The 12433-nt window shown below is 42.0% G+C and overlaps 1 protein-coding gene across 10 annotated transcripts in view; it reads right to left on the reverse strand.

The window, feature by feature from the left end:
• Positions 1 to 46: 46 nt before the first annotated feature.
• The window catches only part of CELF1 (CUGBP Elav-like family member 1), a 104071-nt gene continuing 91684 nt past the window's right edge, over positions 47 to 12433 (reverse strand). For 9 of the 10 annotated variants that reach the window (XM_007054272.4, XM_007054271.4, XM_027832390.3 and 6 more), the window contains 2 exons: positions 12234 to 12402; positions 2908 to 5849 (listed from right to left, as the gene is read on the reverse strand). In XM_007054272.4, the coding sequence (XP_007054334.1) occupies positions 12275 to 12402 (128 nt within the window). In that variant the 3' untranslated portion in view covers positions 2908 to 5849; positions 12234 to 12274. Of the gene's footprint in view, positions 66 to 2907; positions 5850 to 12233; positions 12403 to 12433 lie in introns of those variants that run through there. The other variant, XM_043548641.1, reaches the window with a different exon arrangement.

The raw sequence follows: 12433 nt of genomic DNA on the forward strand, positions 1-12433 counted from the left end.
GCAGGCAGATAGGTGGAACCACCTTGGTCTCTTGGAGCCTTACCATCCAGGGTTTCTCTGAGAGACTAAAGACTTGTATGGTCATTACCAACTTGCTTCTTTCTTCCACGCCCGAAAAGAATCCATACACACCTGCCTTACCACACCCTCACAGTCCGCCTGCTTAGCTGCCCACTGCTCCTTAGGCACCAGTTCATCCTCCCTCATTACACATATCCACTTTTATGCCAGTTGCCTTCACACTTTGTGCTCCACCAGTTGTATACAGTGCAATTGAATATGAGATGGTCTTAAACGTTTTTCAGTTACAACTGTGCATGAGGCTGCATGTTGTAACGCAGAGCAGAATTTGGGCCTTAGTGTGTAAATTGGTTGAGGGATTTCTTAGAGCATGAGAGGGGGACTAGCTTGTTAACTTGTCTCCAGTCTGCTAGCATTCTGCCCTCTCTGCTACTCCTGATGCTGAGGTAAACCTGTGGGTCTGGTGGGCAAAGAAGGGATCAGGAAACTTCAAATAAAAGTGAAGTAGCTTGAGGTACAGGTGACTGCTGTAAAAGGAGCAGGAGAGAATTGCTCTCACTCTCTGGAGATGGAAAAGGAAACAAGCAGTGCGTGGGGAGGACAATTAAGAGAATGCAGGACCTGCCACCCTATGTCTAACATCTGGGTTGAATCTACAGGCTCCAGGCTTTTTATGTAGATGTTAAAGTTTACAAGAGTCATGTGAAACAGCCAGATGATTATCAGAGATTGAAATCTCTATAATTAATAATAAATTATAATTATAATATATAATAAATTATCAGAGATTGAAACATAGGCTGTTATCTATAGCTTAGAGGCTACTGAAAGGTGGTGTTCTGTGTAAAGCAGACACAGCCCCTTCTACGCATAGGGTTCTAATCTGAGTTTCCACAACCTGCTACTGACACAACGGTTGTTTGGGATTTGCCCTGCCACAGGTATAATCTACTTTGCTGTGTAATCAGGAATCTTTCATCTCACATGAAGAGATGAGTTTCCTGATTCAGCTCCTCCTCCTAGTTTCCACCCTCACTCCCACCTCTAAGTTTGTCTCCCTAGCCTCCCTTCTAAACAGTTGCTAATTAACTGCACGTATGTTAGTGCATCACACAACAGGTGGCACAGCATCTTGTTCTATGATTGGCAGGCTGCACTGGATGGAACACAGGACTGAATTATCTAATGCTCACGGCTGCTGTCAGATTTATAGTCATTATAGGAAGTACTGGGTGAAGTGGAGTAGGCCAAAAGAGAGGAAGGACACATTGGAAATGGAGTGTGTGCCCCTACCCCAAGATTGTGACAATCTGAGTAAGGGACTTACATATGAGTCAGCAGAAGGAGGAGAGGTGAAATTATTTTTGAATTTTAGAAGTCTTTTAAAAAGACTAAAAAGATACTCACTTGCTGGGTTTAAACTTCCACAGTACTTTCCCCAAGATTTAGGGATATTAATGTTAATATCCTGGCCAGATTCTAATTGAATCACATTCAGTCTACCCAAACCCCTCCATCTTACACAACAGATTTCACTCCAAAGCATTTCACAGTGCTTCACAAGCAGAGAACTTCACATGCCACTGAAACAGTGGAGAGTAACGCTACCAAATAGGTTAGGACAGGAAGTGAAGAATACTGTATTCAGTTGAAGCAGCCAGAGAAATTTAGGGAAGGAGAATGTATTTTAAATCAGTGGTTTTCAAACCATGGGTCGTGACCTGGGACTGGGTCGCGGAATGGAAGGGACTGGGTCGCGGGAACTCTGGTCAGCACCACCGACTGGGCCGTTAGAAGTCCCATCAGCAGTGCTGCCCGGCTAAGGCAGGCTAGTCTCTACCTGTTCTGACATCGTGCTGCGCCCCGGAAGTGGCCAGCTACAGGTCTGGCTCCTAGGCAGGGGAGAAGGGGGCCACAGGACTCCATGTGCTGCCCCCACCCTGAGCACCAGTTCCGCACTCCCATTGGCCTGTTCCCCAGCCCAGAGCCCTGACCCCCTCCCACACTGCAACCCCAAACCCCTGCCCCGAGCCCCCTCCCACACCCTGAACCCCTCATTCCTGGCCCCACTCCACAGCCCTCATCCCATCCCTCTGCCCCAGCCCTGAGCCACTCCCAAACCCCTAACCCCTCATCCCCAGCTCCACTGGGTCATGGGCATCAACAATTTTCTTCAACTGGGTCGCCAGAAAAAGAGTTTGAAAACCACTGCTATAAATAACCCCCGTCTCCTGCTAAATATTATTTGGGTAAACACCTCTCCTCTACAGAAAAATGCCTCCCGTGTGTGTGTGCAGGAAATGCTGTGCACCATCCCTCTGTGAGCAGCCAGCTGTTCACCTTTTGGTGTGTGTTAGGGGCCCCAGGACCCTGTATCCCAGTTTAGAGAGACAGCTGTATGTATGAGGAGTCCTGGAACACTGCACCATGGGTCAAGGCCCAATCGTGCTCCCACTGAGTTAACAGTTTTGCCAGCATGGGGGAGAAAGGGTAAAATTCAGGGGAAGATAGGAGAGCTCCCAGGAGAAGAGAGAGAATGAGAAGGACCAAGAGAAAGAAAAGCATCAATTGAAGTTAGTGAATCAAGAAATATTCAGAAAAAAATAATACAGAAGAAAAGAAACTGGAGGGCAAGATAAAAGGATAATAAACTCTTGCCAACATCTATTCACAGTAATAGATTCTCACAGTGATGAAACCAACAGCTATTTTATGTACCCAGAGAGAGTGGCATATCATGAACATTTTGTCATACATTGCCTGGCTAAGAAATTGGAAGGTATTCCTCCATGCCCTTTTCAATCCCAGGTGGCAGAGCCCCCTCTCCTCACCTGCACCCATTTGTAGAGTAAGAGATTGAGATTCAACATGGAAATGACACAAACAGACTCTTCTCAAACAGTTTAATAGCAAATAAACAAAGGAAGGTACCACACTTGGCATATACAAAATGACTTGTTGGTGTGTCTGTGCAATTAAAACAGCTTTAAGTTCCCCATCGGGACAAAAAGGAAAAAAAAAAAAATACACACAAAGGAAGAAAATTCCTTTAACACATACTTGCTCGTTCCAAACTTGTAACAAATCTTTTCATTTTTAAATCCACTACACAAACTCTGCCATCAGATCAGAAAAGCAACATGTGCTCCTCTGCTTTTAAACCTTTAAAGTAAAATCCATAATTTTCTACAGAGTACAACACAATTTCACACAAGAAGACATTTTGTTTTGCAAATCAAAACAAGAAAAGGAACAGCTCAAACAAGGTAAAGAAAAGCATTTCTACAACTGAATCACGACTTTGAGTTGATTAAATCCTGTTACTGCAGAACAGACTCTACATTTGGTCATAGTGGCAAATTGTTTTCTTGTCACATTGTGAATCACTTTACATTGTTTTCTAGTAGAAAAGGCAAAAAACTGTACAAAACCCCTAGTGTTAAATACAATGTTTGTACCAATAAAAAAGCCCACAGGTTTGTCTCCAAAATGTAAATTTTCTTTTTTAAATTATTCACAAAAAGCAGCCAAAAATCAGAAAGGCAGCTGCTGCTCCACTGTCTCAAATCCATTAAAACCACCACAGAACAATTAAAACAACCAAAGGGAGAAAAGGAAGGAAAGGAAAGGAACATCCAACATTTGGCATTTTGGTTTTCTCCAGAGATTTTTCCACAGGTTTCCCCAGAGTTCCTCATGGAACTGAATGCACATTGTATAGAAATGTATTGGCAAAATTACTCAATACACTGGGGGGGTCTCAGTGCCCCAAATGACAGACGGCCTGATGCATTCAGACTGTGGGGCTAACAGCAGCCATCTCAAAATCCTATCTCAAAATGAGTCTCCACCTTCTTCTCATACAGCGTCGTCCCCCAAGTCCCAGATCTATAAATCACAGCCAAAAATAAATGTACTGAGAAGTAGTGAAATCCGCAGACAACTCTGGGATGGGAAAGAATAAATAGTCTCATTCCCTTTTCACCACCCCAAGCACAGGGTAACCTACACAGCCAGGAGATCAGTCTCACATCCTTTGCTCTTTCTAACCTCTCTCCCCCTAGGATTTTACCTCATATTCTTTTCCCACACTAGGGTCCTTCACCAACTCACCTCCCTTAGTGACTAGGGTCTCGCCGTAGCCACAGTCTTGCAGGTGCTTCCAAGTGCCAGTTTCTAGCCATGCAGTCTCACAGCAGATGGTTTGTAGGGCCAGGGGAAGCCAGCTGCCCTTAGAATAGTAACCTGTCCTGCAGGGCAGGAACAGAAACTGCTTGACTCTTTACCCAATTAAAGACTAAACAAAAACAAAAACAAACAAAACAAAAAAACACCCCACCTCTATAGAGATTCCCCAGCTAAGGCCCCTGAGAAGAGGACCTGGGGTTGGTACCCTGTTCAGGTAACAGCGTAAGAAGCTGTTGTATTGTGCTTGTCATTTGGGGTAAGAGCCAGCAATTGCATGACCAGGCTTACAAAGGCCTTCTCTGGGATAGTCTGAACACTCTATTGCCAGTGCTAACCCTGAGCCACTAAGCCTCCCTCCACCATCTCATTGACAGTGTTAAACTGGGGCTGAACCTCACAAAAATTTTGCCCCAAATTACATAAAATAAAATTTAAGAATGTATGAAGGGAGCCCCAGTTCCCTGGAATTTTAGAAGCAGAATTACTGCAAATATCCCCCAACTTACCTGCTTCCCATCTGTCCTGGTCTACCAAAACGCCTACTAAAAACAATGCAACAAACCCTACCCCTGGGAGCCTCTGACAGTTATGGAGATGGAACAAGGCCCAGATGCTGTGTCAGGCAGACAGTCTAAGTGCACAGGTAGATGCCTCAAGTGGCATCTGATCAGAAATTTGTCACACCAAAAAACACCAATTTAAAAGGATACCTTTGAAACCCAGTAAATTGCTCAGTTTTTGCACAAACTATAGAAAACAGAGAGGTGAAGGTGATATATTCGAGGGTGTGAAGAAAACAGCAGGAAACATGCACTATCTGAGTTTGGAAGAATAAAACTAAAACAATCACATTTTGCTGAGGAGATTGTAGTTACAAAAACAAAACAAAACAAGCATGCTGGAGTTTAACAAAATACAACATCAACTTTGATCAAATTTTCACTGCAGACAAAGGCTGATAACTACACAGGAAAGGATAAAACAGTAAGTGCCAGGGCAAAAATGCCACTACAATCAGGAGAAAATATAGTTCAAGTGTTTTGTGCTGATGCCACTCAAGTCAGAGTTTGAACTCATAAAAATACATGCTATCTCCTCAAGCACAGAAACCATTTCAGCAAAATGTGACCAGAAGCCTCCTGAAAGTCTAAGTCGCATCAATCAATTGACTTTTTTCTTCAGAATTTTGTTTTTAAAACTAAGCACACAGAAAAAACTAAGCCGAGAAAGTGACTGGCTGTATGTTCACAGAAATACAAATACTCCACGAGGTATGCTAGCAAGGCTGCTCTGAAGACAAATTACAAAGAATCAGAATCACAAAATCAAGTGGTTATCTTACGAAGTTCTAGAAAAATAGAAATTTTTTTTATATTCAAATGCAAGTTTAAATATTCTCCTTCAGCAGTCTTTCTAGCAAAACCAATTTGGCAGCACAAACACAAAAAAAAAAAACAAACAAAAAAAAAACCAAAGGAAGAAACAAACATAATAAAAATACACATCAGCATCAAAGGTCAACACAAGGTCAAAGGTGAGAGTTCAAGCATCAGAGAAGCTGAAGAGACAAGGATTTGGACGATGTACTTGAACGCCACATCGACATGCTTTAGGCACAACGATGAACAAACGGCAGGAATCTAGAAAAAAACAAACCAGAAAGAGGGAGACCCACTGAGTTACACAGAGCAGTACATCCAAACAAGGAGAGAGAGAACAGGAATGGGCACTGTACAATGAGACCTCTTGGGGAGGGGAGTTGACAGGGAGGGCAGCACATGCCAACGATGGACAAGTAAAAGTCAAGGTACATGGAGGACACCAAGTAAACATCAAAATGCCAGAAATAAAATGGAAGCAAAGGCCTGGATTTCCCTTTGGACACTGGTTTTGTGGGACTGTTGTACATTCACCTTTGCCCCATGCCCAGTGTCCCTGCTAGCTCTGCTTGTGAGAAAGACAACAGAGCAAGCCCCACCCCAGGAGCCCACCTCCAAAGATACGGCTCCAGGATTAACACCCACTCACAGAAATTCAGACAGCAAGAGACAGGACAGAGGACACGGGGGTGGTTCACAGGTGATTTGACAGTTGAGACCTTTTTATGTCTTATCAAGGGAAATGCTTAGGCAGTGGTAGCCCAGGAAATCCATGCTCTTTGCTTCAGCTCCAGTCCCTTCCCATCCCTTAGGAACCCACAAAGTGGGAGAGTTGGTTGATTTTAGAACCAAATGAAAAGACTGTACAAGACAAATAAGCGGAACCAAAAACCCCACACAATACAGAAGAATTCCTTAAGACTTGTCCTAGCTGAGCCCTTTTCACACAGTTATACCTGGGCAGAAATTTTCCTTTCCCAACCCTTTCAATAGAAAGCCCCCTGCACTCTGATTTGTGAGAAAGGGATTCTGGGCACTGAGAAACTCTACAGTCACTGTTGCCAGTTTGGAACACTGGAAGATATTTTGTCTGAACCTTTCTTGAGCAGAGTTTTCAGATCTGATGGGATCCCTACCAAGGGACGCTAACAGCTTTGCTGTCTTCTCTTGGCCACCAAACTGCAAAAGCCTTTTAGAGGGAATGTGGAAAGTAGAAGAGAAAGGGAGGTATCTTTTAGGATTCCACTTTACACCCAGTTGTGGTGCCATGTCCTTCAGTCTCTCAAAACTGCTTAAGGGTTGCTGGTGAGTGATGTGAAGCTTTCAGTATCCCTATGAGTGAACCTGATGATTCCACAGCACTTGCAGCTAGCTTGAGGAGCTGAAGGACCCTCCTCTGAATAATGGGGCAACAAAAACATATTGCCACAGGCTGGCTAGCACTGGTGGTTTGGGTTTTCTCCCCATGCTTACCCTTCCGGAGACAGAACTGAGCAAGGAGACTGAGTGAAACCTCAGCTAGCAAGAGACACTGCAACATTAAACATTATTTCTATAGTTCTAGCCGTTTTTTTAGGTGCTTGGCAAACAGCTACAAGGACCAGGTCCCTGTCCCAAAGAGCTTATAATCCAGAAAGGCAAAGTATCAGTGGAGAAATGGGGCATGGGAAAGAACAAAAGCTAAGGTTTCAAATGACATTTAGCAGACATCATAGGAATTCCTAGTGTGGTTTTGTCCTTTTATTTTTGGTAGATATTTTCAGATGTCTTCTCTGTCAACAATTTTGAGGGAAAGACTGATTCATTAGAGGCCTTTTGGAAGAAGTGTCTAAAGGAGAGACTTGGATGAAATACTGGAGGGGTGGCAGGTTGGGGCAAACACATAATGACGTAAGGAAAGGGAGACAGTTATTTCTGTGTCCTTGTTTCTCTCTCACATTAGTGGTCGATAACATAATACTGAAATTTTTCTGCATTCCATATTTTATACTTTGTAACATTTCCGCTTAGTGATCCACAACATCCTTATATTTGTTTGCATCAGGAAAATCCAAATGTACACTGTGGGCATCTGCGCTCTTGATTTGTAATTTTTTAGCTGTGACATTGCTCAGGTGAAATAGTCATGTAAAAAGGTGTTTCACTGAGCTGTTTTTAGATTGCTGCTGATTATTGGTTTTATTTCAGGAGGAAGTCAATGGGTTCACAAGTATGCAGAATTCCTTCTCCTCTTCTACACAGCTATCAACAAATGGAATTGCCTGAGTTAATTCTGCCTTGCACACAGGCCAGTTTCCAGTATACATTTTACTGTCTAGATTAAGGACTTTTTATTTAAGGATTTAATTACCTGGTTGGAATTTCCCATGGTGATAACTGTATTTTCCAGATAGATTTAACTTGTTTGATCTATTATCTCATCATTAAAACATAAAAGATATTTCCAACAATTGTTTCGGACTCTTTTGGAAAGTTCTAAGCCTAAGCAAAATGAGGGTTGATTTTAATGCATATTTATCAAAAGCATTTTCTAATAAGTGCAAGCTCTGCATGCTGGTAAGATAACTAAGCTGTAAGAAGACATCTAATTTTAGACTCTTATTTAGGTGCTGAAGAATCTAATCAGAGTAGGCTTGCTACAGCTGTAGATATTAAACAGTATCAGGCTAAGATCAATTACAGCCTTACCTAATTCTTCGCTTTTAATATGGGATGCCAAGTAGAATCAAATGTCTTCTGAAGTCTGCAAAGCAGGCAAATACTTCCCCCTTGTTTCTATGACGCAGATTATTTACAAGGATCTGCAGAGTACACCTGCAGTCTGGAGTTCTGTGGTTCAACAAAAATCATACTGGATTTTGTTGTAGAATCTCTTTGGAAAATCCAGATTCTTTAGATTATGAGCATACAAAATACTTTGCCCATTTGGCTATTAAGCAAATCCTTCTGTAGTTATTTGAACAGAGTCAACTCTTATGCCAATATCAATGTAACATTAAGACATTTCAGAGAAGTGCATTGATTATAACCAACCTAAGTATTTTGAGATAGCTTCCAATATTTAAGTATTTCAGAATGGGTCAAGTCTGTCCCAAATAATTTTGCCAGTTTCAATTACGTAAATTCCTTTCTTCTCCCTTCCAGTCTCAGCTTTAATAATCTTTGGTAGCATACAAAGTTTTTGTTCTGGGGACAGTTTCTCATTTGGATTATTTCTAAAGAGTAGTTCAAAGTGATTTTACCAGATTTTTGTCACAATGGGCTGCTAATTTAGAGTGTGCTTTTATGTTTAGTCAATTTATTCCAGTGGTCCCCAAAACAGCTGACTGATTTGATTTGCAATAGAATGAGAGCATGAGAGTGATTAAAAAAAAATACAGGATTTCCTGCCAAATTGTGAGGAAGAAAACTCTGTTCAAATCTGGAAGGAATGAAGGAAGAGGCAGAAAACCATAGTCTATAGCAGCTGCCACCAAGCAGAAATAAACACACTTATTTTATACAATCAGCTGCACTGCGCAGCAAAAAAACCTTCACCAGTCAGAGACTTGATGCATTTATGAACTTTGGCACCACATGCCTGGACACACCAATAGACTGAATGAAGCTGAAACAGACACACATTTAGGGTCTGATCTTTAGCTGGTATAAATTAGTGTAGCTCAATTACATTCAATGGAATTGCATCAGTTCAGAGACGCTGGGGATTAGGCCCTTAGAATTTAACCTGCATAGATTTGTGTTGGCAATACTTGCATTATAGTCATGCCAGTAAGGCACAAGAGCTAGCCCAGGTTAGGCTTGTAGTAAAGATAATCAAATTATCTGGGAAGAGTCATAGGGCTAAATTCATCCCTGGCATAAATGGGTGAATCTTCCACTTAAATCAATGGAAGTTACACCTGTCTACAACAGGGCAGAGTCTGGTCAGTACTGGAAGCATAGTAACAGGATGCAAAGGCTAAAGATACTAAGTACAGGGCAACTGAAATGACTACTTAAAGGAACAGGCCCATGTCTGGGGTCAATGGGGAAATGGAGCAAGGGTCTCAGCAGTATGTAGCATGCTATATAAGAGTGACTGTAGAGACCACAGAGCACAGCTATCCCCCCTTCAATGCTTCACAGCATTAATCCTTCCTCATTTAGCAGTTAGTCAGCCTGCAAACAGGCCACTGAAAATCAGTAGTTTCAATCATGCACATCATTGTATGTGTAAAACAATCACATTCAGGATTCTACAAACCCTGGCCTTTTTTCCAGTGAAATAATTTAAGTAATAAATATTCTCCACCCTGGAGCGGTATAAAACTTCTATAAAAATAGAAACAACATTCTTGGTTACAGCAGGTCATGCTTGGAGCGGTTGCTCCCAATCATGATCTTTTTTCTTTTATTCTTTTTTTTTTTTTTTTTTTTTTGCAAAGTATATTTATAAAATAATCCCATTATGACCTTAGCGGCCTTAACACTCCAACACTTTCTTCTCAGAAAACCAGGACACATCTCTCCCAGTGCACAGTATTCAAGTGTACACGGTTCACCTAAGAGTGTGTGTGTGTGTATATATATATGTATGTATGTTTATAGAGACCCAAATAGTCAACATGAAAGGGTACCATATGCCAGCATAAATGGGAATTTGGCAGTCTGGGCATTTAACCTTTTGTCACCACAATTTTCTCTGTATAATACTGACAATTTCTCCTACCCATCTGCCAGGATTACAGACAGGTTGGCACCAAAAAACTATTTGAGTTTCAAACTCATCAACAAAAGGGCACTTTACCCTGGTGCTCTGATGCTATGGGTCAGGCTTTGTATTTATGAGGTTTAAGAGTCCAGGGGACCCAGTCCCTGGATATGCCTGACTTTCCCCATGGACCATAACAGAGTATCTGTAAACACATGCACATTCTAACATTTCAGGGGCTTATGGCTCCTCCTGCTAGAGTAGAGAAGGAAGTAAACACCCTGTGTCTGACCACACATGCTTCCTACTTAGGAGCCAGCTCCCAAACACATGATTGCAGTGTTACTTGGTGGGCTGAGGAAAAGCATCACTCCAAATTGGGAACATAAAGGAGAAGAGGAAATGGAGAAAATATGAGGTAAATGGAATCTCTATTAAAGATATACAGAAACTGTAAACTTCCCATGTGACAGAGGTGGATTTTGGTGGTTAGAGCACTAGCCTCTACTGTGACTCCTTGATGTGCTTCAAGCCAGAGTCTCAAAGGGGCTTTGAGCCTCCTAAAATCAGTGTATACAAAAGCCCCTGTAACATACTGGCAAATTCACAAATGTGCAAAGAATGTGTGTGTTCAAGAGAGGGGAGTGTCTGCTCTTCCTTCAACATACTGGGTGACAGCCACTGCCAAAGGCAGAATAAGACTGGGTGGTTCAAGGGTCTGCTCTAGTACACTCACCACTTTCAAGGAAAACTGCAGTGTAAAAAGTAAATCTAATTACTATACCAAATCACATCACAGAATTACTAGTGAACAGGAAATTGCCTTTGGAAAAGAGTATGACTGAGGAAGTAGCTCCCACTTGGATGTGCAAGGCAGGAGAAACCTCAGAAGCTGTTGTAAAGGATGCTGTATTGTTTGTTGTTAATTTAATAGTTTAATAATAATAAATTAGCATTTAGATTGTGCTTATTGAGTATTAATTCAAAGACCTGTGAGATGGGCATTATCATCATTGTACAAATGGGAAAACTGAAGCACAGGGATGGGAAGAGATTTGACCAAGGTGACACAAAGTCTGTGGCAGATTTGGGATAAGAACTCAGGAGTTCCTGGTTTCCAGCCCCAAATTTATTCCTCCAGACCACAGTGCCTTTCTAAACCCTAGCACAATTCCCAGCTGATCAGTCAAGAGTAAGATTTCCTAAACACTGGGAAATTCAATTAATTATTCAATTAATATGCAACTCTAGATGGACTATGAGGTTTTTTGGGCAGGTTTTTTGTCTAAAATTTTTTTATAAAGTGCTGTATACATTCATGGTGCAACAATAAATACCACTTTATATAGCAAAATAATCACTGCAGTTTTCCTTTAACCCATTAACCTCTTTTCTCTTTTAGATTTTTCACATGCTCTAGAGACAGATTCAGCTAGGAAATTCCCACAGAAGACATTTAACTAAGGAAATATCAGAGCATGGGGCATGGCAAAGGCTACATGAGGTCTGCTCCTTGCCCATCTCAAGGTGGTTCTCCCTCCCCACCTTTCTTTTCCTCAGTGCTGTCTGGTGTCAGTTCTGCTCCTCCTTCTTCCCTCTGGTGTGGTGTCAGTTCTGCTGCTCTTTTTGTATTCCCGCCCCCTCCCTGCCCCAAGGTAGCTGGCATTGGTCCTTCTCAACACACACTGGATACAAACACAGCAAACTTCAAATAAGGAAAAACAACAACAACAAAAAAACACCTCAGTGATATGGCACCTAAACTCCAAAGTAAAATACTGGAAACAAAATCACAAACTTGTCCTCCATCTGAAGCAGAAATCCCAGCAGATGCTGCAGCTGAGTCTTCAAGGGGAAGATGTGCCAGCTAGAATGGCATGGATCAGCATCCAAGACTGTAAAAACACAGCCTTAGGGCTTCGAATCACTAAGTGCGCTCCTCCCCAACTTACCAGAAGATCCTTCTCCCTCCAGTCCCAAAGGGGAGGGGCGCTCAGTATGGCTTGCTGTCATTCTTAGAGCGCTTGAGCTGCACTTTCAGACGCTTCATGCCAATTTGAAAGCCATTCATTGACTGGATGGCAGCCTGTGCAGAGACAGGATTGTCGTAACTTACAAAACCTGGAAAAAGGAAAAATACATAATTACAGCA

This window comes from Chelonia mydas, chromosome 6, assembly GCF_015237465.2.
Source record: "Chelonia mydas isolate rCheMyd1 chromosome 6, rCheMyd1.pri.v2, whole genome shotgun sequence".
In the NCBI taxonomy this organism is placed as follows: domain Eukaryota; kingdom Metazoa; phylum Chordata; order Testudines; family Cheloniidae; genus Chelonia; species Chelonia mydas.